This window comes from Chaetodon trifascialis, chromosome 13 (genome assembly GCF_039877785.1).
Source record: "Chaetodon trifascialis isolate fChaTrf1 chromosome 13, fChaTrf1.hap1, whole genome shotgun sequence".
In the NCBI taxonomy this organism is placed as follows: domain Eukaryota; kingdom Metazoa; phylum Chordata; class Actinopteri; order Chaetodontiformes; family Chaetodontidae; genus Chaetodon; species Chaetodon trifascialis.
The window spans coordinates 11,264,084-11,288,175 of NC_092068.1; the positions used below are offsets into that span (position 1 = coordinate 11,264,084).

The 24,092-nt window shown below is 44.1% G+C and overlaps 2 protein-coding genes across 6 annotated transcripts in view; both read left to right on the top strand.

The window, feature by feature from the left end:
• The window catches only part of unc5b (unc-5 netrin receptor B), a 45,048-nt gene extending 26,514 nt beyond the window's left edge, over positions 1-18,534 (top strand). The window contains exons 2-17 of one of the 4 annotated variants that reach the window (XM_070977716.1): positions 5,580-5,810; positions 6,141-6,284; positions 6,745-6,848; positions 7,955-8,135; positions 8,319-8,486; positions 8,982-9,146; positions 11,092-11,124; positions 12,955-13,149; positions 13,563-13,928; positions 14,041-14,128; positions 14,549-14,723; positions 14,807-15,046; positions 16,040-16,189; positions 16,746-16,910; positions 17,001-17,179; positions 17,972-18,254. In XM_070977716.1, the coding sequence (XP_070833817.1) occupies positions 5,580-5,810; positions 6,141-6,284; positions 6,745-6,848; positions 7,955-8,135; positions 8,319-8,486; positions 8,982-9,146; positions 11,092-11,124; positions 12,955-13,149; positions 13,563-13,928; positions 14,041-14,128; positions 14,549-14,723; positions 14,807-15,046; positions 16,040-16,189; positions 16,746-16,910; positions 17,001-17,179; positions 17,972-18,137 (2,750 nt within the window). In that variant the 3' untranslated portion in view covers positions 18,138-18,254. Of the gene's footprint in view, positions 1-5,579; positions 5,811-6,140; positions 6,285-6,744; positions 6,849-7,954; positions 8,136-8,318; positions 8,487-8,981; positions 9,147-11,091; positions 11,125-12,954; positions 13,150-13,562; positions 13,929-14,040; positions 14,129-14,548; positions 14,724-14,806; positions 15,047-16,039; positions 16,190-16,745; positions 17,180-17,971 lie in introns of all 4 variants that reach the window. The other 3 variants (XM_070977717.1, XM_070977714.1, XM_070977715.1) reach the window with 3 other exon arrangements.
• Positions 18,535-23,688: 5,154 nt separating this feature from the next.
• The window catches only part of slc29a3 (solute carrier family 29 member 3), a 79,870-nt gene continuing 79,466 nt past the window's right edge, over positions 23,689-24,092 (top strand). For both annotated transcript variants that reach the window (XM_070976941.1, XM_070976940.1), the window contains exon 1: positions 23,689-23,825. The gene's annotated coding sequence lies outside the window, so the exon portion shown is untranslated. The remainder of the gene's footprint in view (positions 23,826-24,092) is intronic.

Genomic DNA, 24,092 nt, shown 5'->3' on the forward strand with positions numbered 1-24,092 from the left:
CTTCACCCTAAAATGTAATAATTTAAATTGTGGGGACCTGTATTTTGTCCCCACATGTGACTGTATAAACAGATTTTTGTCCCCACAATGTGAGTAATACATGGGCACACACACACACACACACACACACACACACACACACACACACACACACACACACACACACACACAGTGGGACTGTCCCTCTCACACATTCAGCGATTTTTCCATCAAATCCGTCTACATTTACATCCCATCTACATCCCAACACTTGCTTTTTCCAGCCTTCATGTCTCTTCTTTTCCCTCCTCGCTGGTTTCTTCTCTTTCCTCCTGTAGCGAGTTGTTTGCAGGCTGATGAGGATGAGGTCAGTCTGAATATCAATCACTCACTATAATTGTCCTTTAAGGAAGGCAAGGAGAGACTGTCTCCCGCCATCCATCTCTGTCTCTTTCGACCTGCCTCTGTGTGTGTGTGCGTGCCGTGCGTGACTCTACCTCGGGGCTTCCTCACAAGAATGATGATAATGATGTAGATTGGGTGAGGATGATGGATATGGTCAGCCAGTCAATGTTGCACCATGCCTGCCGATCACTCTATTTATTGGCCTTGTTTCCTCTGTCACCAGCAGTGCTGTTGACTGTCTGTCCACACAGCTGTTTGTTCTTAGCGGGCTCAGCGAACCGGTTGATCTTCATAGCTGTGGGCCATAGTTCTTTCTCTATGCGCGTGTGTTTCTGTTTAAGGTTGTAGGATGTCATTTGAAGTCTACTGGTGCTGAGCAAAGTGCTTTGAATCCAGCAAGCTGGAGGGAAAGAGGAGCAGAGTCAGGGGAGGGCCAGAAGAAGAAAAGCACTGCCATGTCAGCCACCAAACTGGAAGGCAGAGGGGAGGAGGTGGGACGCTGTGCTGCTGTTTGTTTGTTTTTGACCTCATAGGATGTCTAAGAAAAAAAAAAAGATTTCTGATCTTGCCAAACATAACCTGACCTCTGTGTTATTTATAGTGTTTCTCTTTTGTTTGGATTTTCTCCTTCCTATGCTTTTTTCTCTCTTGCTCTCTCTTCCCCCACGTCTGAGTGCAGTGTTGGGATAGTGAGGGCACTGGAGGGGACAGTAATGACTAACTCTGTAAAGGTAATGATAAAGTACAGACGCTTTAGACTCCACTCTGGCTAGAGGCGCAGGGGCTAAGAAAATTACAGTCGTCCATGTGTGTGAGAATGAGAGGCGAGAGAAAAGAGAGGGTGGAGAAAGACAGAGGGCAGAGAGAACACCAGAGAGAGTTTCGCAGTCAGGCAGAGACAAAGACAGACATTGCCATGATTCATTTTCCTCGCCAGCTATTATGGCAGTCTGGTATTGTGCGTGTGTGCGTGCACTTTGTGCGTACTCCATCATCTCTCTCCTCGCCCCTTGTCTATTAGTGTCTCCTGACCTGTCTTTGGCCAGCCTCCCCGTCTTCCCATCTTGTCACCTCTGTCCAGATTCGCTCTATCTCTCTCCTGCCTTCTAGTTGCGGCCTCGCTCCACCACTGTCACTCTGACTCGGTTACACTGTACTGAAGCGCTGCACTCCACCACACAGTCACTGAAGGAGGGGACTCCTTCACTTACACCATTTGAGTTTAGCATACATGAGAGCGGGTGAGAAAGCAGAGGTTGTCATCTAGTGTCTGGGTCTACGTGTGTGTGTGTGTTCGTGCGATCGTGTGCTCTAGAAAAGAATACCCAGAAGCCTGTGTTTGCTTTCTAGCTGTCTGCTGTCTGTCATTAGAGTAATAAAAGACTTGCTGTGCTGCACGGCGAGGAGTTATTGTCTTTAAGGTTCCTCCATTCCGCACAAATTGCCGGCTGCTGAGCTCTGATGGATGTTTGTATGCTGGCCCAAAAACACAGGTTCCACTTAAAACCCCCAGCTCCATTATCCCAGAGAGACACAGGGGGAGAGAGAGAGAAGCTGTCTGTCTCCTACCTCTGTCATCCAAAAGTGTTTTAATTAAACTGTGCGACTCTGCAGGCCCAGAACACACACACACACACACACACACACACACACACACACACACACACACACACACACACACACACACACACACACACAGATACACTACACAGAGAGAGAGGTTTATTCCAAATGCTCTTCCTCCCATTCTGTCTCCATGTGAACCTCCGTCTCTCTCTCTCCGTTTGTCTGTCTCTGCTGCCATTCTCTGCCTTCCTCTTTTCTCTCTCTCCGTGCCCCCTCTCATCGTGCCTGAAGAGTGACAGGCTGTGTTTTCAGCCGATGTTTGAACACCGAGCGATCAATGCCGGACAAAGGGAAAGAGCGGGGGTGAGGGGTGGGGAGGGGCAGCACAATTGGTTATTGACAGTGAATTCAAAGTCTGAAAGAGTGGAGGCGACAGCTTAGTAAGAGGAGAGCAAGAGGATATGAGGAGAGAAAACAGACAGAGAGGAGAGGGTTGGGGGATAGGCACGACGATGAATGATGAATGATTCGTGTTCATGGTTTAACATCACTTTGAAATGTGTTAATCCTATTGATTTGTGTTTACCTGCGTGTGTACCTACTTGCGGTATTGTACTTGCTTAATTGAGTGTTTACAAATGACATAAAGAGTGGACCCCTGCTAGGGTGCAGCCTGTGCATGTGCCTTGCGTGGATGGATATGTGTGCACGTTTGTGTGTTTGTTGTTGCTTGTGAGAGACGCCTTACATGTCATGTCGTACAGGTGGTATTAGAATTTGGATGTTTCACTGAAGTGAGATTTAGGTTTGAATTAGGGTGTGGCCACGCTCATCCAACACCATGTCCTGTTTGTGTCTCTGTCCATCCACATTTAAGGGGGATTTCTTTGAAACCCGCTCAGGCTAAGGCAACCAAATCAGCTCATTTCTTTTGGCTGAGCAGCTAATCCTGACCTGTAAATGCACAATATTCAGTGAGCGACCTGAACACTGGTTGAGGTGGAGAAGCCAGCAGCTCTGGCGGGATTAAAAATGGTGAAACGTCGTGTACATCATCTTTGAAAAAGAGACTAAGTAAAAAAGAGTAAATTTGGTCAATGAAAAATGTCAAAAGGAGTCATGAAAACATGTCATCATTTTATTTCACCATTTTGATTGGTGGTTGGCTTTTTAACCAACTGAATGAAAATTTTACAGCTTTAATTTTTAGGCTGTACGTAAATCTTCTAAATCAGTGAGCACTGAAGTTTTCCTGGCACATCTATTATTGTTGCTACACTGAAGAAGTGAACATTTCAGTGCAAGAAAAATTATTTTCTTTTCTAATACTTATGATTTTTAAATGTGCGATCGCAGCATAAGCCAGAATAAGCATTGCTGCTTTTACTGCACAGCACTGGCGTCTAAGTGGAGTACAGCGTAAATGCGTGCAGTGCTGAGGGTTCACTTTGGGGTTACGGGTTAGAGAATAAAGGTTGGTGGAGGTGGCTTTAAAGAGGAAGTCACTGGAGAAGAATGAGGACATGTTTGCGGTAGAGACGGGCTGGAGAGATGCAGAGACAGATGAAGGATGACGGGTCCATCCTGGATGGCTGTTGGGCCTGGAGCAGCTGTTGCCCTTTCTGCCTGTCCTGTGGCCACAGCACTGCCAGGCTCTGAGCTGCAGGCAGCGCTGCCTCAGTCTGTTTTTGGATGGGAGAGTTGGGTCAAAAGTTTGTTCCATCCCTGTATCTGAAGATGGTGTAGTCCTCCTGAATCCCTGCTGGCTTCAGATTGAATCGTGCCACAACTTTCTCTCCCACTTCCTTCTTGCTTGTTCCTCTTTGCTTTCCCTTAATGTCTCAGACTGTCAAGGGGAACAGTGGGATGAGGGAGGGGAAGTGCTCACGTTCCTAAAATAGGAGACGGTATCTTTCTAAGTGGTTTCTCTTGTTCCCTGGTTGTGGAATAACTGATCCGGTTGGGCTCGATACATTTTGAAAACTGAACACCGCAGATTTGTCTGGGTTAGGGTCAAGTCTCATTGTGGAAAAGCGGCTGCATCTGCCCTCCACTGTCTTTCTTTATCCACTGAATGAAGAGAAAGAGGTTTAAAACTGTAGTGCAGTGAGAGTGCTGTTTAAGAAAAGCACAATTACCTATGCCTGTGTGTATGTGTATGTGTATGTGTGTGTGTGTGTGTGTGTGTAAAGGGAAGTGCACTGCACTGCATAGGCCCATACTGTTTTTGCATCTCCTGGCTGGAGCTGACTCTGTCAGCCCGCTCCAGTCTTTCATTTAATGTTCATTGAATTTAGATCATTTTCATAAGCAGAACAAAGTTTTCAATTGGAAGGTCAGACCCATTAACAATTTCTCAGAACCCGGATTACCTGAAAGGAAAAGTTAGAAAGTGATGATGGGAGTTTGAAAGTAGATGGCGTTAAGGCATTGCATAAAAAGAGAAAGAACATCTCTGCCAGCTGCTGACTTACAGTAGCTTTTGAAACACACTTTAACAAAGTGCATCGTTGCATTTACCCATACTGCGGCCACCTCAGTCCTCATGGCAGAGGCTGCTGCAGTCACAAGCTCCTCTCCAGTCTGACTCTGCTTCAGAGCTTCGCTCCAGTACACGAGGATACGATCCAGTTGACGGATACACATGAGTTGTGGCAAGGGTTGAGCTTGCATCATAGTCTGCAACCCTGCAGCCCTGTAAACAAACAAGTATGACTGATACAGAATGTTTCAGTACAATTCCAACACTAACGGTGGAGAAATAGCAAGCAGTAAGTGATGTGTTTGACAATTTATGCCTTTATATCACTATAATAGTTTTATTTATGTAGACCTTTTACTCAACAGGCTTTCCAGCAAACGTGCTGACCCTTGAAAAAAAAAATAGTACACAAAGTTACTAAAATCTATCTGCTGCTGTGAAAACCTGTATAGTAGTCAACACCATTGCAGCATTGATTTACTGCCTGGAATCCACCCATCATTATTAAAGTAACAAGTTGGAGTGAAGAGGTCAGAGATGCCGTGTCCTTCCTGCCAGGAGAAGCTCTTGGCAGCATTGCCAGGAGGGATGTGTCACATAGAAAATGTCATGGGATAATGTGTGATCAACAGGACCTGTCTGTGGAAGGTCAACAGCTCTCCTCCCCAGCTGAGAGGCATGGACTCTCCCAGAGAGATGAGGGCAGGAGGCCTGCATAGACCAGATTACTGGCAGTAGAAGGAGGCGAAAATGTCACCGTGCCCCTCCATTAACAGTGCAAACTGTCAGCACCTTAAATGTCCTCTTGAAATGCACAGACATGTTTGCGTTAATGTAGACAGTGAGACACGGCCGTCAAATTGGTTTACACGTGCCCTAAAGCTGGGTTGAGACACACAAGACTAGCTGTCACACACACATATACTCCCTCCAGGCATGTGAGAGCTTATTGAGCCACGTGGGACATTTATCATTTTGCTTGTTTCTGACCTCCCCACCAGTGAGGTGGGAGTGCAGGATCAGCCACACTGCAGCCATCCAAAATACTGATGGAGACTCCATGCACTGCTCAAGCACACCTCTTAAACTGAGGTCTCTCCACTGAATCGACAGTCATTCTTATCACTTGTGTGCTTTGTGTTTTCAGAGAGCAGCGACTACAGCGAGGCCGAGGTTCTCCCCGACTCCTTCCCCTCAGCGCCAGCAGAACCTCTCCCAGAATTCCTGCTGGAACCAGAGGACGCTTTCATCGTAAAGAACCGGCCGGTCCAGCTACGTTGCCGGGCATCACCGGCCACCCAGATCTACTTCAAATGTAATGGAGAATGGGTCAATCAAAACGATCACGTCACCAGAGAGAGCCTGGACCAGATCACGGGTAATAGCACACACACGCAGAGGTGTACTGTAAATACAACCACACACACACATACGCACACACACACACACACACATAGTAATGTCACCTTGTATTTCACAGACATAAACATCATGCTCAATTACAAACATCATTTTCAACTACATAATCCATTAGCTCCCATAGGCTTTTATGTGCACGTTAACTGCATTTGGCCTGCAGCCAATGCATTATTTATATGCACTGTGAAAAATATGCCCCTCTAATCGCTCTCTGTACCCCTCCTCTCTCTCTCTCTCTCTCTCTCTCTCTCGCTCTCTCTCTCTCTCTCTCTCTCTCTCTCTTGCGCAGGTCTGGTGGTCCGGGAGGTGGACATCTCAGTGTCTCGGACCCAGGTGGAGGAGCTGTTTGGATTGGAGGACTACTGGTGCCAGTGTGTGGCCTGGAGCTCGGCTGGCACCACCAAGAGCAATCGTGCCTATGTTCGCATTGCATGTCAGTACTACTGGCACCACTGTGTGTGTGTGTGTGTGTGTGTGTGTGTGTGTGTGTGTGTGTGTGTGTGTGTGTGTGTGTGTGTGTGTGTGTGTGTGTTTGAGAGCGAGAGAAAAGATGGAGGAGAGACAGCAGAAGGGCAAATGTTTCCGACTTTTTGCTTGTCATATGTGTCAGCTTAAGTATATATGCAAATGAATTTGCTGTAGCGCTCCATCACAGCCCCCTGTGGTAATGTGTGGCGTAGTATGATTGACACTCTGCATGTTTATGAGGGTATAAAGTGAAAATAAATAAATAAATAAATAAAAACACGGCACAATGACAGGCTTTTTGGGGCTTTGCCTGGTGAGTGTATGTGTGTGTGTGACAGCCAATGTCACTAAGATAAACAGGGTGTCACTGCTGTCACAGGGCAGCCTTCACTAACTGCTGACTACATCTGTGTCGCCCCCTGTAGACCTGAGGAAGAACTTTGAGCAGGAGCCGCTGGGACGGGAGGTGCGACTCGAGCAGGAGGTGCTTCTGCAGTGTCGCCCCCCGGAGGGCATGCCTGCTGCCGAGGTAGATCTCACCCTCCTCATCTCCCTTTTCATTGCTTTTTCTCACACTTTGGGGATTACATTTGTGTTTTTGATACTGAAGGATCATAGTTCAAGATCATTTATATTTTGTATATATCTGGAGTCCACGTAGCAAAACCTACAGTATGTGGCTCCATGAAGAACTTTCTGATACATTTAACAGTCAGAATTAATATGCTCTCCTATTTAAGCATTAAAGCAAAAATACTGTGCATAAATCCACTTTATCTCATGTTTTAACACTAAGCTGCTTTAACTGTACAGCACTATATCACACAGTTTTATTTCCCTCATGAAACAGCAGGACAACAATTTATTAAAAAAGAAAAATTATTCATTAAATGTACATTTTTATTTCTGAAGTAAATATTCCCATTCTGTCAAGCTTTATTGTTCCTTTTGATAGCTGAATAACATGTTATTATGGGACATAAAAAGTGCATGTAAAAGCTAATGTTATGTGAATAAAGGAGAGCATTTAACTGCATTTGTTTAGAGAATGTCTTTTATGATAAATGCTAATTTTATCGCTTGTGGTTGTTCGCTATTATATTATGTCCGTCAGTGAGGAGGATATGTCAAAAGTAAAAGTGAGTTTGACCAAAAGAAGTCTCAAATCAAACTTTTCCTGAACACTCTGATCAAATTTTGGCAGCGTTTGATCAATACCACATGTGGCATTGAAGTGTGTCGTGATGGCTTGATACTCTGCTGGTTTATTGTGTTTACTGAATGGATCTGTGTGTGTGTGTGTGTGTGTGTGTGTGTGTGTGTGTGTGTGTGTGTGTGTGTGTGTGTGTGTGTGTGTGTGTGTGTGTGTGTGTGTGTGTGTGTGTGGTGTGCTGACTCATGTTTATGCATACACACCTGCTGATTTGTACAATGTGAAGAGTTATCTGCCAAGAGAATTAGAGGAAGTCCGTCATTCAGATGTGCAGATGTTTTTCGAGATTTTCGACTAAAATGTTCGCTGCTGTGGAAACTTTCCCCGTTTTGGTTGATTTCATCACTCTGTTGGATCACACTGAAGGTTTCTTTTAGTTATGAGTGGTGTGTATTTGTGTGTGTGTGTCTGCCTCTCTATAGGTGGACTGGCTAAAGAATGAGGATGTCATAGATCCATCTCAGGACTCCAACTTCCTGATCACCATCGATCATGATCTGATCATCAAACAGGCCCGACTCTCAGACACCGCCAACTACACCTGCGTGGCTCGTAACGTGGTGGCTAAAAGACGCAGCAGCACGGCTACTCTTATTGTTTATGGTAACACACACACCTGCTCCTCAAGTCGTGTTTTTTTGGGATAATTTTTTACGTTTTAGCAACCCTACCTAAATCTAGTAAGACAGTGGTGAAACTGCATGCTGTGATGATAGCAGGGCTGCATCTGTGTCTACATCCTTATCACTGTTAAAGTCACTCACTATGTCCGTCTGTCTCTGTCAGTGAGCGGAGGCTGGTCTTCTTGGACTGAATGGTCAGAGTGTAATGCTCGGTGTGGGCGGGGCTGGCAGCGACGAACACGCAGCTGCACCAATCCTGCCCCTCTGAATGGAGGAGCTTTTTGCGAGGGCCCACCTTTCCAGAGAGTGACCTGCACCACACTGTGCCCAGGTGACATACTCGTCTGTCGTATTTATAACGGTGAAGTCGTTACGCACTGGAAAATCAGGAAATTTCCCAAGGGAGCCTTTTTGCAGGAAGTGCCAGGATAAATTTTGAAACATCGGATGCTGTTTTCACTGCATCACTGTGTTCCCGTACATGAGCTTTAACTTTAGATAAAATCAGGCTGCTTCTCAAGTTTTCATCCAAGCAGGACAGAATAGCATGTTGGTCATGTAACTGCTTTGATTTCATCATGAAACATCGTCATCTACATCTGGAACATAATGTTTTTTTGATTTACACACTGTTCTCACACTTACTGCTTTGCCCCATGTGTCAGACCACCCTGACAAAACAAGCACAATAAAGCTCAGAATGCACTTTGCTAATTGCAAAATTATGCCATCACATATCAAGCCAGATTGTAACGCCACGTCCCAATTCCACTGAGTCATTCGATCAGCTGTGAAAAAAACTCTCGACTCTCCTGTGTGATTCCAGTGGATGGCGGCTGGACAGAGTGGGCAAAGTGGTCTGCCTGTGGGACAGAGTGCACCCACTGGCGCAGTCGCGAGTGCCAAGCCCCCCCACCCAGGAACGGAGGAAAGCACTGCAGCGGCAGCATGATGGAGAGCAAGAACTGCACCGAGGGGCTGTGTGCTCGCAGTAAGTCACCTGAGCAAAGTGTTTGAGCTGGGATCGTTGTTAAATGTCAAAAGAGAGTCAATATTTGGCTCGTATATGTTTCTTGATGTCATATAATTCTTCAGCTGGCCCTTTGATATAGATAAGCATATGCTGAGATGAGTTCACTGGTGCTCATAGTTCTGTCTAATAGTGAAAGAATAAGGTGTTTCTGAGGTATCTATAGGGGTCAGTTCCCGAACAGCCTATTTGTTGCTTCAGTAGCTTGTTGAGGTGATAAGTAACAGCACGTTTGGCAGGCAGTGATTTCTTTTGCTCATAGTTCACAGTTTTATAAGGTGTATTGCATTTCAAAGCTATTTTGAATAGAACTGTATTCCCAAGGTGTTTAGCCATGGCAGCGTAGTGAGAGCGCATATGATGTGGAGAGAGATGAAAGGCAAAACAGCTAAATCTCAGGCAGATGTTTCATGAGGCAAAATTTAGGTTCACAAAGAGAGAAGGTAAGTGATCCACATCTAAAGAGCACAGATGGAAAGAGAGTGAAAGAGAGAGAGTGAGAGAGAGAGCAAGTGCAAGCTAAGAGAGCGCATGGAGTGGGAAGCGAGCATGACACGGCCAAGTTGAGAAATTAGCACAGGGAAGAGCATATGAGAGTGAGTCAGACTCACACTGACACCCAATGTGCAGCCCGTGATGAGCTGGGAGGAATCCAGCTGACAGCGCATTAGAATCTTAGAGACGCACATCCACAGAGGCAGTGAGACACATTCAAGCACACACTTAAAAACACATACACACAGGCTCACTAACCAACGCACCCAATGCATGCAAACCTTGTAAAATGCACGTGCAACGGGGGGATCATACGCACACTCAGATCAACGCCGTGCTTCAACTCTATCAGGAATACACGCGAGTCCTGACATAAACAGGCTTCCACGGAGCAGCCAGATTAGACAAATACACTGTCTGATTTGGCTGTACAGAGTGGAGTACATTCTCAGGGGGCTGTCAGGAAAACATGTACTCAAGTGGCTCTGATAGAGGGGGAAGATGGGAAGCACTGTGCTGCAGAAAATCTGTGAATGTGTCACTTGGCAAACTACAGGTTACTGACTGCCTTATTTTCCCAGCACATTGACGTGACTGTTCTGCAGACAAATTGTCCTGATGGCATTTGCGTTCCTAACATGCTTCAGACAATCAAACAATAGAAGCTGACTGTAATATCTCGCTCATTGTTAATCCCTCTGAGGATCAGGTAAATACCCCCATCATAAATGTAGAATGCTTTGAGACACCACAAACCATCATCTTCACTGCCTCCGAGTAGAGTCTAATTGCCGCTGGATGAAAGTGAAAGTCGGGGAATCCATTTGGTGTTTTGATGATGCTTGGGAGAGAAGGTTATTTGGTTTGAGATATAGTAAGTGACACGATTCTGAGAGATGGCTTTGATATTCATCAAACCACTCAGGGATGATTCACGTTGGCGTTATCTTGCAAATGATTGTTCCTGTCAGGATAGAGATGGTGGTTTTTTTTCGTAGGATGAAGGCGGTAACGTACCCTGTGGGGTGTATAAAGTACTCGCACGACACCAGCGTCCTTGTTCATTTTCAAAACTGTCTTTACCTTTGCCACTCTCGTCCCAATGACACAGTCACAGTCATTTCTAATGGTCTTTTAGTCCTTGTGCATTATGTAAACAATTATGCTGAACTTCATCTCACAGTGCCACACATTTGTAGACGAGGTTATTATTAGAAGAAAAGTCTGTTTTCTTGCTTGTGCCTTTTATGTTTACATTTCTGTTTTCATATTGATGAGCTATTGTTTGCTCTCCCATTCCTGCTTTGTATTGTTATTGTATCTTTCATTTGCATAACGACTAGTCCATCCATTTTTATGTTGTTGTGTTTCTTTCTTTTTTCTTCTCTTGTTTTTTCTCCCGCTCACACAGATAAAAAGGTTTCTATTGAACATGCAAGCCATCGTAAGTTCACCTTCCCATGACTTCACTCTTTCACTGCTTCATACTCTTTGTGTTTGTGTGCGCGCACTCATACAGACTGGGAGTCCTAACATCTGTGCTAGCACGTGGGGCTGAATGCGGCGTTGTGCGTTTAGCCTGTCTGTCCACACTCTGTTGTCATCTCCCATCGCGTTCAGTGAAGACATGCCTCACCTTCTTGTCCAGCCTGCTTATGAGTGTTGTTATTCCATCTTGTCTCCCATGTTGACTAAGCGTAACATAGGTTTCTGAGCTGACTCCACGTTAGCGCGTTGCAGCATTTACATAACAGCTTGCTGCAGCTGTAGATCAGAAAAAATGAGAAGCTACAGATACAACAAAGGGATTAATAGATGTTGGTGTAATTAAACAAACTTCCCAAAAAACTGCCTCTAATCCAACATGTCAGGGGGAAAAAAACCTGCAAGCTGTGCTGTGAAGGCAGCAAAATGACAGGCCTGTAAGCTGAGCCTCTTTGATCCATAGGCTATGAGGTGGAAGTGCAGCACGGACTGGAGAAAAACAGTTGATTTCTGTCTGACTTTCGCTTAATCTGTGATATACAGTAGTTTACATTTTGAAGTGATGGTAATTCCTCTAGCTCAATGTGACGGGGGCTCATGGGAGAGCAGTCGCAGTAATGCACCTAATTCGCTATTGTTCCGTTTGTGGTAATAAGTGCGGACGGCTGTCGGATTCGGTTCCATCGCGCCACGTGAGCATGGGAGCTCTACTCTGCCAGCCTGTGTGCCTCCGGCTTTCCTCTCCTCCCCTCTTACTTCTACCCTCACTGCTGCTCTGTAGTGTCTGTGGTTTCCTCCCAACTTCTTCCCCACTCTCTGCTGCTCTTTTCCTCAAGCACAGCTATCCTTATCTCCTCTCTCCTCCTCACCACACTTATAATCCGTCTGTCCTCTCAACAAATCACAACCTTATCTAACTCCTTCCTATTCCTTTTGCCAAATTGCCTCTCTTCCAGCTCTCACCTCCTCTGTTTATCCAGCCTGTCTAGTCCCTCTTTTTTGCACTTCATTGTCTCCCTTGCTCCTTGTCTTCTCCTCTTTTCTGCTGTGGTGTCGCTGTCTCATGTGTCAGGGCTGGGTATGGCTCTGCTAATATTTGGGAGTCAGAGCTAAAGCAGGCTGTGGTGGACCTGCTGACCAGTGACAGTCAATCACCCAGCAGCCCAGCCCAGCAGGCAGCAGGTGAAGTTATGGCCTACTTCTGCTCTTAGATATGCCCCCTGCAGACTGGGAGAAACTGTTTGTTAACGTTACTTTCCTGAATGATCTTTTTTAACCACAGCTAGAATCAGAGGGAACGTGAGGCTGCTGAAGCCTCACATTAGCTTCAGCTGAACAGGGATCACTGGAGTCATGCAAGGGAAGGATCTAATCGGTGTGGACAGGAGGAATAATTACAGTGACCGATGTCTCATTCAGTGTACATATGGTCAAGTCAGTGCTGTTCTAAGATAGACTTGAATTGAAAGTGTTGCTGTCCAGGCAAAAACAGGGCTGCAACCACTGACTATTTTAATTATTGATTCATCTATTGAAATTTCATTTAATCATGTACTCTCCCAGAGCCCAAGGTGAGGTCTTCAAATCAAGCCTGCGAAGATACTAAATTTCCAATGGTATAAAAAGTAGCAAACGCTCACATTTAACAAGCGGAAACCAGCAAATGTTCTGGTGTGATGTAATATTCAGGTGATCAACTATCATTTAATCAACGAATCATTTCCATGACTGCAATAACTAATTACTCTTCATGACATCTTGACCGCCTGACCTTCTGTCCCTCTTTCAGCGCTGGCTCCAGGTATGGATGTAGCAGTCTACGCCGGTCTGGTGGGGGCCCTGCTGCTGTGTGTAATACTGGTGTTGTGCGTGGGAGTGCTCGCATATCGCCGCAGATGCCGCCATCTCCACGGAGACATCACCGATTCCTCGTCTGCTCTCACCGCCGCCTTCCACCCTGGCAACTACAAACCTCCCAGACAGGGTAGGTTCACACACACACACACAAACACACACGTACTATCTCGCATGTTCACAAACATCAGTCAGGACACATTCACACACAATTAATCATTGTGTTTATTTTCACAACTTTTCTTATTTTCACTCATCGTCACAGAAGCACTTCTCAATTCATTTCATTATCACACTGCTATTTATATCATCCCATAAATTAATTCTCTTCAAACCATTATCTCTTGTCGCTTAGTCCATTCTCCATTCTTTGCTGCATTACACTTGAAACATTTGTCATGGTATTCCTTCTCTTGTTCTTGCCATCAAATATTAATTAGCAACATTAATCCATTTCACTGGCATCACTTTTAGCACTCTCAGCCTTGCCAGTGTCATTTCTGGTGATAAGAGAACAGCTCCTCTCTTCTCCCCTGTCCACAGATAACCCCCACCCTCTGCATCCCTCGGCTCCTCCGGATCTGACAGCCACAGCAGGGGCGTTCCGCGGGCCGCTCTTCTCCCTGCAGCACGGGGTCAACGACAGCCCCCACAAAATCCCCATGACCACCTCTCCCCTGCTGGACCCGTTGCCCAGTCTCAAAATCAAGGTGTATAACTCCTCCACTCTTTCCTCCCTGGAGCTCCCCGCGGACATTTGCTCCGACGGGGAGATCCTCAGCCTGAAGTCGGTGGGTACTGTCGGAAGAGAGCGAGACTACCACAGCCACACCCTGTCCAGAGAGCCTGGGCTGAGCACCAGCGCCACCCTGGGTAACCTGGGAGGACGCCTTACGATCCCCAATACAGGTAAGACAAGCAGCTGCCTTTTCACATGCAAATGAACCCAGAATTCATATTCACCAGTGCATTCAGTTAATCACATGTAAGACAAGATAGTCATGACACCTTCCCCCGTTAGGTGTGAGTCTGCTGGTCCCCCCAGGCACAATCCCCCAGGGGAAGTTCTATGAGATGTACCTCATTATCAACAAGTGGGACAAAACTACGTGAGTGCCCTTCATCTTTATTCCTCTATTTCACTCCTGTGTTTTGCAACCACAAGGTTGCATAGACCTCATCCTCACCTCAATCAGAAGTTTTTGCATGCAAGGCTCACCTACTGCGAACCACTTGAAGTTTATTTGGAAGTTCTATCACTTTTTCTGAGGATAAAAAACGGATAATCTTGTCTCAGCTTCTACACTAAAATTGGACTGGATTAATTTCTTGCCAATTTTCTGGAAGTTTGATATTCAGTGGGCATCAAATACATCAATACCAGCATGTTCCAAAGCGTGTCATGGCCATGATGTTCTTTTATAAATGAAGTGTGATGTTTTGGCAACTGTTGCAAATACCCAGTGTTCTCCGTCTGTCTGGGTGTGTGTGTGTGTGGGTGGGTGTATGGGTGCGTGTGACATTTACAGGCTACCGTCTGAAGGCAGTCAGACTGTACTAAGTCCTGTAGTGAGCTGTGGCCCATCCGGCATGCTGCTGAATCGCCCAGTGGTTCTTACTTTGCCCCACTGTGCCCAGCTAGACACACCTACTCCCGACTGGACCCTCACACTCAAGACACAGACACACCAGGGGGCTTGGGAGGTGGGACAGCCTCTGACTTTTACCAAACAATAGATATCTTGTTGAGCTGATGTGGCATCAGTGAACTTTTATCTTATTTGCAGGAGGTGCTGACAGTAGGAGAGGAGACTTTGTCGTCTCCATGCTACCTGCAGCTGGAGGAGGAGTGTTGCCATGTTCTCATGGAGCAGCTGGGAACATACGGCCTGGTGGGCCAGTCCTGCCCTCCACAGCCCGCCTGTAAACGCCTTCAGCTGGCCCTGTTTGCCCCCCGAGCTCCCTGCCTCTCCCTGGACTACAGCCTCCGTATCTACTGCATCCATGACACCCCACATGCACTCAAGGTGCTGCTTGTGTGTTTGCCGCTCTCTATGTAAACATGTCTGTGTACCTTTCACCTTTCTTCTTCTGTTTCTTGGGAAATAGACTGCTTCTCGTGTGAGTCAATCTGGCAATACAGTAGTTAATGTGTAAATATTAATAAGTGCATCACTGGTAATTTACTTAAGTTGAAAATAGAGCTCGATTTGGTCATGAACAACATGCACATAGCACACTTGTCCAAAGACAAAACAAAAAATACACTATGAACTAATGAAATATGAAGGGTTACACAGGAGAATAACTGAATTTCCATAGTTGTCTTGGCCAATAGAGGAGTCCTATCCACTCTAAACTGAGGCCCTGCAGATCCACCCTACCTACAAAAAATCCAATTCTGGTATCACATATTGAATCTTCTTTGCCTGGTCGAAGCAACGACTCAAAATAGTACAGCACAATACAAACTCCATACTCAACAGCAAGCGCGCGCTCCATCCAGACACAGTTGGACTTGCTGACGTTAAATATTTTCCCTCTCCCAGTCCCTTTTGTATGAAGTGTTCACAGAGCAGCCGGGATAGTAAACATGAGCGTGCTGCGTGCGGTTTGCTGGCATCACATTACATGATTTCTGGCTACTAAAGTTCAAACAGCTTTCAGACTGTTAGCTCTCACACATTTCCTCTTGGAGACACCAACTTAGAGAATGCACGATGTGCTTAAATTAGACGTTTCTGAACGCATGTTTTGAAATGATAAGCCCATAATAAAACTGATCAAATAAATATGTCCCTAAGGCTGGTCTCTCTCTCTCTCTCTCTCTCTCTCTCTCTCTCTCCCTCCCTCCCTCCCTCCCTCCCTCTCTCCCTCCCTCTCTCTCTCTCTCTCTCTCTCTCTCTCTCTCTCTCTCCCTCCCTCCCTCCCTCTCTCTCTCTCTCTCTCTCTCTCTCTCTCTCTCTCTCTCTCTCTCTCTCTCTCTCTCTCTCTCTCTCTCTCTCTCTCTCTCTGAGCAGGAGGTGCTGGATCTGGAGAGGAGTCTAGGTGGAGTTTTGTTGGAGGATCCCAAACCGCTGCTCTTTAAAGACAGCTACCACAACCTGCGCCTGTCCATCCACGACATTCCTCACACTCACTGGAGAAGCAAACTACTGGCAAAGTATCAGGTGAGACACTCCAAACGCAGCAGATAGTAGAAAACAGCCCGTAGATGTTCATGTCTACGGAGCACAAATCATCAGCAGCTTTAATAATGTAGATTAATAAATCCACTGATGAATTTTCAGCCAAACTTAAAAACTAAGAGGCAATAACTCCTGAGTAAAAACTGTCTCTTGACAAACTCTTGATTTCACTTCAGTAGAACAGCAGTTTTTTCACAAAATACAGCTAGTGGACTTTATACTATTCACTGGTGTTGTAAACATCCAACCATCTGCTTCATTCTCTTGGCGGCAGCAGCAGTCTGAACCCTCTCTGAATAAACAAACTGAAATCTGATAGTGGTCCTAATTTATAGACCATGCGCTTTAAAAACAAATTGTCCTCTGACACACAGATACCCAGTTGGAGGAAATACTCAGTATCAAAATAAAGCATATTGCACTCTCCTTCAGTGGTCTAGATCCATCCTGATTGTGCTGCTCAGGACAAAGCTTTAATAAAGTGCAGAGAGCATTTTTCTTTTCAGCTTTCCCTCCTAACCTTTTGCTTTGTTAACAGGAGATTCCTTTCTATCACATCTGGAGCGGCAGCCAGAGACCCCTGCACTGCACCTTCAGCCTGGAGAGGGGCAGCCTGGCGGTGTCACAGCTCACCTGCAAGATCTGTGTCCGACAGGTAGAAGGGGAGGGACAGATATTCCAGCTGCACACGGATATTCAGGAGGTAAGGGTGACCACTGAAAAAGATAAAGCTGCTATGAAAGCTGCACAACTATGCCAAAAAACACTGGCTTCTGTCCTTCTCTCAATCCAGACTCTACCGCCACACTCGCCGCTCCCCTCAGGAGGCACCTGCCTGCCCTCCTCTCAGGTGGGACCCTATGCCTTTCGCTTGCCTGACTCCATCCGCCAGAAGATCTGTGCCAGTTTGGATGCACCCAGTGCTCGAGGATGTGACTGGAGACTACTAGCACGCAGTCTGGGCTTTGACAGGTCAGATCTGCCTGTTGCTGTCAAGTGATAACTCATAATAGTGTAACGGGGCATGTGGATATTCACTGTCTGAGATGTATGCAGGTTATGACCTGAAACCACAGGTTGAATGATTAAGAATGCAGATTTGGAGAAAGCGTCTGGTCTGGGTTTAATGTGAAGCTAACAATGACACCAGCAGGGCTTTGGAGAAAGAAACTGGGTGACACTTGGGCCCATTTTCGTCACAATGAGGCTGACAAAAAACTAAGGCATTGCTTTATTAGAAGAGAGACAATGAGACTATAGAATAGCTGAAGAGACATGTCTTGCTTTCTGTAGAATAGTTGATTGTGCTCATTGTGTGCTGTCCTGATATGGAGCACGCAGCACAGGAACCGGCATCGAAACAGTCTGCAATATTTTGTGTCCTCTTTTTTTTGCCAGTGAAAATAAAGAGAGATTTTGGTTAAGTTTTTTATGAAATTAGCACTTGTTAGGTTAACATGCAAAAATTGTACAACATTCTGTTTAATCCTGGCCGCACTGATTTCAATGTTGAAAGCATGAGTTGAATATTAACTTCAGGATTATGATTCAGCCCTGCATTCCTTTGCAAGATATTTCATCTTGCTAATGAGCTAATCCTGCTTTTTGAAATATGTTAGTTAGCTGTGCATCCATATTAGACTGCCATATAAAGTGGTACCAGCAGCATTTGCAACATACAGTATTACTGACTGAATGTTTGGAATCAATAATGGTACTCTGTCCTCATCTTCTCACTTCTTGCCCTGTCTTTCTTCCCCTCAGGTACTTGAACTACTTTGCAACAAAGCCCAGCCCCACAGGTGTTCTACTGGACTTATGGGAAGCTTGTCACCAAGCTGACGCAGACCTGGTCTCTCTGGCGACCGCGCTGGAAGAGATGGGCAAAAGTGAGGTGTTAGTTGTCATGACAACAGATGGGGATTGTTGATTGGTCAAGGAAAGGAGAGAGCAAGCAAGACATTCTTTTTTTTCCGACCGCCGTGATGAAACTAAGAATACCTGCCTATGAATATGCACAAATCACAAGCCCATAGAGCATTTTGGTTCCTTCACATGTACTGTATTACCTCTGCCTCATCCTTCTTTTCATCAGCCACGGTAGCTACATACTCACCATAGCCCATTCCCACACGGGCCATCCCATGATAACTGAGAACCTGATTCTGCTTGAATCCGCCAAAGCAATGTTGCATCTGCAAGATGTGAAAGCAATTTGAGGGTACAAAGGCGTAAAATGGGTGTTAAGTAATCCGTCATATGTGATGTTGACTGTCTTCTTCAAAGATTGAAACGATGCTATTCTTGTATATACAAAGCTTTGGGACAAACAAAAAAAAAATCCATGTATTCAGCACGCAAAGGCGCGTGCACACAGACCCTAACATGGGGATTACCCATGTTTCAGCAGCAGCATGAAAGTGCATGATTTAACACCGTCTCACCTTATGGCAGGGGCTTTTGTTTTCTCCATCATCCTTCTGTGTGTGCAGTGAATGACAGGCAGCACCGACCTGTCTGCAACCTCCTCAGGCTACAGACACACTGCAACACACACACACACACACACACACACACACACACACACGCACACACTCGAGCGGACAAACTGATCATTAACCGGCTCTGAATCACACAGGCTAGGATTTCGTGTCTAACTGCTTCAACTGTCGACAAATCATATGAGGACCGAACCCTCAAGGTTTGAGGGCTTGAGCGTATGCTTTGTGCTGAAAATAAAAGCTGCCTCTTCTTTGTGGTAGGAGGGTGAATTCTGAAGTTTGTTTAAGAATTGGCGGATAACTAGACTGACTGACTCTTTATATTGTACCAACAAATGCCTCAAAGCCTTGGCATATCATTCCGACTCACAGGGGTGTTTCTCTTTCATCTCTCCTCGCATTCCTCTATCGCTCCGCCACACTCCTCCGATCTGTTGAGAATAAACTGCAGGAGAGCTTTCTGGTCATCCCATAAAAGTTTCCTTTGGGGAACGCTCTTTAAGTTATTATCCATATTTGTGGATTTTTGTTTGTTTGTATTTTTTTTTTTTCATTGTCAGTGCTGTTAACGATCATATAGAACCTGTTCTATCGTGTGTGCTTATTTAGGCTACGGAGCTGCTGTGTTTTATTTTTGATTCTAGTAGAGCAGGCCAAATGGGAGAGTTAGGTACACAGTGGATGTCTCAGTTGTGAATAATAACACCATGTGTATTTGTTATTTTTAATACTGTGTATCTATTCAAAATGTAAAGTATAACCTGTAAAACATGATTAGAGGTGGTCAAATGTCCGGGTGAATATACTGTAGGCATTTTGCTTTGCTGTGACTGAGGGCAGTTTCTGCTGTTCAGCGATGAATATTACAGAATAGATCAGCCTTGCCTTGAATAATTAGGCAGCAAGGGACCATCAAATTTACCTCAACACTAACTGCATTATGTTTTGATTCTCTGTCCACCACTTATCTATGTGTCTATCTGTCCATCCATCAACTCATTTTGTCTCCCTTTCTCACTTTGATAGCACATTGTTAACCTTTTTACCAAGCCACCTGCTTTGTGGTCAGTGTCCTCAAGCTGTTTGCATTGTCACTGTTGTTCTGTCAGTTATTGTTCGACGGGAATTGAAATGCTGTCATCTGTAACGTCATTACTTAAGTTCTGTGTGTTATTGAGTCTTTTTCTCCCTCAAAGCAAAAAAAAAGAAAAGTGTTCATATCTTTGAATCCACAAAAACCAAAACACAGGCAGTATCCCTCCTCTTCAGCAGTGAGTCGTGTCACTGTTTTGCGTGAATGAACTTAAAATGTGTGAGCGTGTGTGTGTGTGAGTGTGTCGAGTGAATGAGTGTGTTTGGGCAGGTGGGTGTGCACAAGCAGTATATGCACACACTAAAGATCTGTCATTTCTCTTTGTAAGTGCTATGCAAGTACAAAAGAAAAGCGAAGCATTTTGACTTCTTTTGTTTCCTGGAAGAGTAACTCTATTTTTTCAGATCAGGGCATTGACAGGGTTTTGATTTTGTATCCTAAAGTGGTTCAAGAGTGGTTCAGCATTCTTGGTGACGGTATTCTCCATCTGGATCAGAAGAATTCGATCACTGACCACAGAAGCTAAAACTGAAAAAGCACATATGGGAGAACAAAACAAAGTGTGGTGCAATGGCTACAAGACAAGTTGTGACTAACATCATGAACTCGTGCCCTGCAGGTCTTTGACCGTGAGGAAATATCTGAACACGACCAGTTCAGTACTTTGGATCCCTGAACACTGCAGGACTGTTTTCTTTTCTCAAATCTTGTTACAGAGACTGGCTAGCTGTAGAATACAGTGTTTATTCGTCCAGATTTCTCAAGTATCTGTTGGATCTTTGGCCATAGCTCTGGATCATTTCTGCTGGAGCTGGACTGGATTCCTCCTTGCTCCCACGAAAGAGAAGAATTTAGCCTTTGTTCAAGAAGACAGACATTTTTAAAAAAAACAAAATGGATTCAGTGACATTATTTTATCTCTGTAAAGTACCAATTGTAAATAAATGGTCTAGCCTTCTTACCTGTAACTAAATATAATTTTTATGCAATAAATTATATTTCTTAGTTTAATAATAGTGTGTGTTTTGTTGTTATTGGATGTGCACTTTGCATAAAATCCATAGTCCAATTTGCAGGCTTGTTTGGAGCTCCTTCACAGGACAAAAATCACTGTTAAATGGCATCTGTGTTTTTATCAATTACACCCCATTTTCACAGAGAATGCAGAACTACTCAACCTGTCCCTCTTTTCCTCACACCTCATTGGAAAATTCCCTTTAGGTCCATTTAGCTTAGAAAGCTTTTAACTGGCAGGCTGTCTGGCCTTCAAATTAACAAGGTTTTAGAGACAGTAATAGTGGCCTTCAAGGACTGACTCTGGGCTCTTAGATCAAGCAGTCTAACCTCAGGTTTTTTGTTTTTGTATAAGAGCTGGATATGTGGGGATTCGTCAGATTAGGCTCTTATATCAAGAGCAAATATCCCAGTGAGTCATCTGTGGTGAGTATGCACTGCAGTATGGTCTTAATGGCAGGCAACACTTTGCACCTGTTTCATTAAGTGTACTGCTAATTGAGGACTGATATGCCACACTTGAGTGCATGAGTTAATTGAACCTTTTATAACACATGAAGTGGCGGTACAGTATAGACTCTGATTGCAGCTTCAACCCAACCCCTCACTTCTACTCAGGACATTTTTGTTATTCTTTAATGAATAAATCAGCAGTGAGAATGAAATTATTTTGAGGGTGTGTAAAACCTATTTTGAGAAGCATACTGCATATGATGCCAGTACATGCTTTGCATTACACATGTATGATATACAGCATTTACAACCCGTATTCTTCCTCTGCATTATGAAAGGATGAGTGCAGTTTTTGAGTTCACTGAACAAAAATGAAAATAAATATGTGACCATGTGCACTGAGACGCACAGTATCTAAGGTTTACACCGCAATGCGTATGTGTGCCATACGAATCCGTGCACCTCATGAAAAAGAATGCGCGTAGATTTGTATGGTACACAAAGAGAAAGGGACAAAATGGAAGTCTAATCAGTGCTTTGAATTATAATCTGCAGAATAAGTACTAGAAGCATGTATTTGATTTTAGGCTCACAGAAACAAAAAATGAATTATGGAGGATACTGGTTGTGCAGATTGGTCCTGCAAAATTAGACTTGTTGGTGAAACAGAAGTTCAGCAGCTGTGAGTTGCATAGGTTTCACATTTGGACAATGGTTCATATGTTAATGATATGTTTAGTCCAGTGATGTTGACTCACGTGTCACAGAGAACCTAAGCTGTGCAGACTCACTCCAGTCAAAGACTGTTTGTTTGACTGTAAAGAGGATTTATTTATTTATTGTTCTTGCAGGTATTTCATTGTTTTCATATTTCAGAGAGGCGCAGTAAGACACTGCGAGACATGCTGTCCTATGGTGCCCTCTCCTGGTAAATATGATGGGTTACCCACTCTTAAACGTCAGGACACAGTATGGTGCAATGCAAACAAAACTGATTGTGGCGTCTTTTAAATAAACAGAAATCATTTACAATATGATGGAAATTTTACATACTTATTAGTTTTGACAAATTATTGAGCAACTTTTATTATTCTTTGTCCTTTTTTTAAAGAAATCAAAGACAATGGAAATTTGCAGATACATTCATTTCTTGTCGACAAACAAAATTTTGTGGCACTAATAGCTCTTGGTGGTCTAATGATTTACATGTGATATCTGATGGTTGATCAAGGAAAGACTGTAAATAATATATTAGTATCATTACTCAGGCATTTCTTACACTACACTAGTTTTATCATCATTTTGTTGATTTCAGCAATGGACATTACTCGGAAATATTTGTACTTTATCTCCAAAAACACGATATCCTCCATTTTGTTCAGAACTAATGCTTGCCAGTGTGCAGATGTGGTCCAATGAAATCTCGACACAAAACAATTAAAATGTAACATTCTGTGTTCAGGGAATGTTTCTAATGGGTTTAAGGGTGTGCCACAAATTTTAGGATTTGAAAGTTCAATATTAGTGGATTATAGAGTCTGATTCCACAGATAAAATGTAAATGTAGAAGTATTTAAAATTCAACTATTTTCTCTGAAAAGGCAGAAAGCTTTGTTCAGTGAAGTTTTTTCATCATCTGTACATTTGAATGAGGTAAATAAATTTCTTGAATGTTTGCCGGAACATGCAAGTACAACTATTTTTGCTATCTTCATTTTGAAGTAGATTTCCACCTTGCAACTATTTGTTTGTTTTGCGTTTTTTTTTCTGTTTGTTTGTTTCTTTGTTTGTTGTTGTTTGTTTGTTTTCAAAAAGGACATATTGTAAGTTAATGGCAAGTCAATGTATTTCACTTCTCTGCCTCTGAAATGAAATGAAAGCTGCATTTAAGAGACAGTATCAGCAGTCCTACTTAAAATACGGGTTGAGCGCTTCAGCTGATTCTCACGCACCAAGCTTGCAAATGAGGCAATGAAGCCTTCTCGTTGAAGAGAAACAAGCGCAGGGCTCTCACTAATTACAACTACATTCAGCGTAATGGGGAGTTGTATTTTTAATAATTTGTTTTTATTCGTTTCTATGCCGGTCCGGCAAATTATTGTTTTACGTGAAACCCGTCCGTGGTCCAAAAAAGGATGGAGACCGCTGCTGTAAAGGAAGTAGGCTGTCATTTATTCCGTCAATACAATTAAGACTTCCGGTGAGTGGGTTGGCGTGAACTTGCCATTTCCCGATCTGAGTAGGATTATTTTTCCTTTCAAGATTTCATTTTGATTTTTAAAATTCCTACATTTTGTTCGGGCTTGGACTTGAAGAAATAGTGAGTGCATGCATTGCATTGTTTTTTCAGTCAGTGTGGTTTAGAATTGCATAGATATATATAATAATTTTATTCTGAAGGATCCGTACCGGAAGTATTCGTGTTGTTGCGGCTGCTGGATCACAGGCTGAAAAAACTTGTTTGTCAGCTGACCAGAAGTGAAGTTTGCTGTGAAATGGAGTTTAATGGTAGTGGAACAAACAAAGACGCAACCACCAGTGAGTCTCCAACACTGAGGTATGTTTCTTATTTTATTTAACAGGCTCAACATTTGGCACATGTCGAGTATGTTAGCTAAATTAGTTCCTTTATACAAGGCTGCAATAGCCACTTAGCTAGCCTTGAACGTTAGTTGACGTTAGCTTATATGTTATGTTTATTTATGTTGGTGTTAAACAAGTAAAATGTGCAATGCTTATTCTCCGTAAGACCGTAATAATGAAGACCACGACATAAAGATCGGAATATGTTTGCCACGAATAGAGACAAAAACTTGAAGCAGCT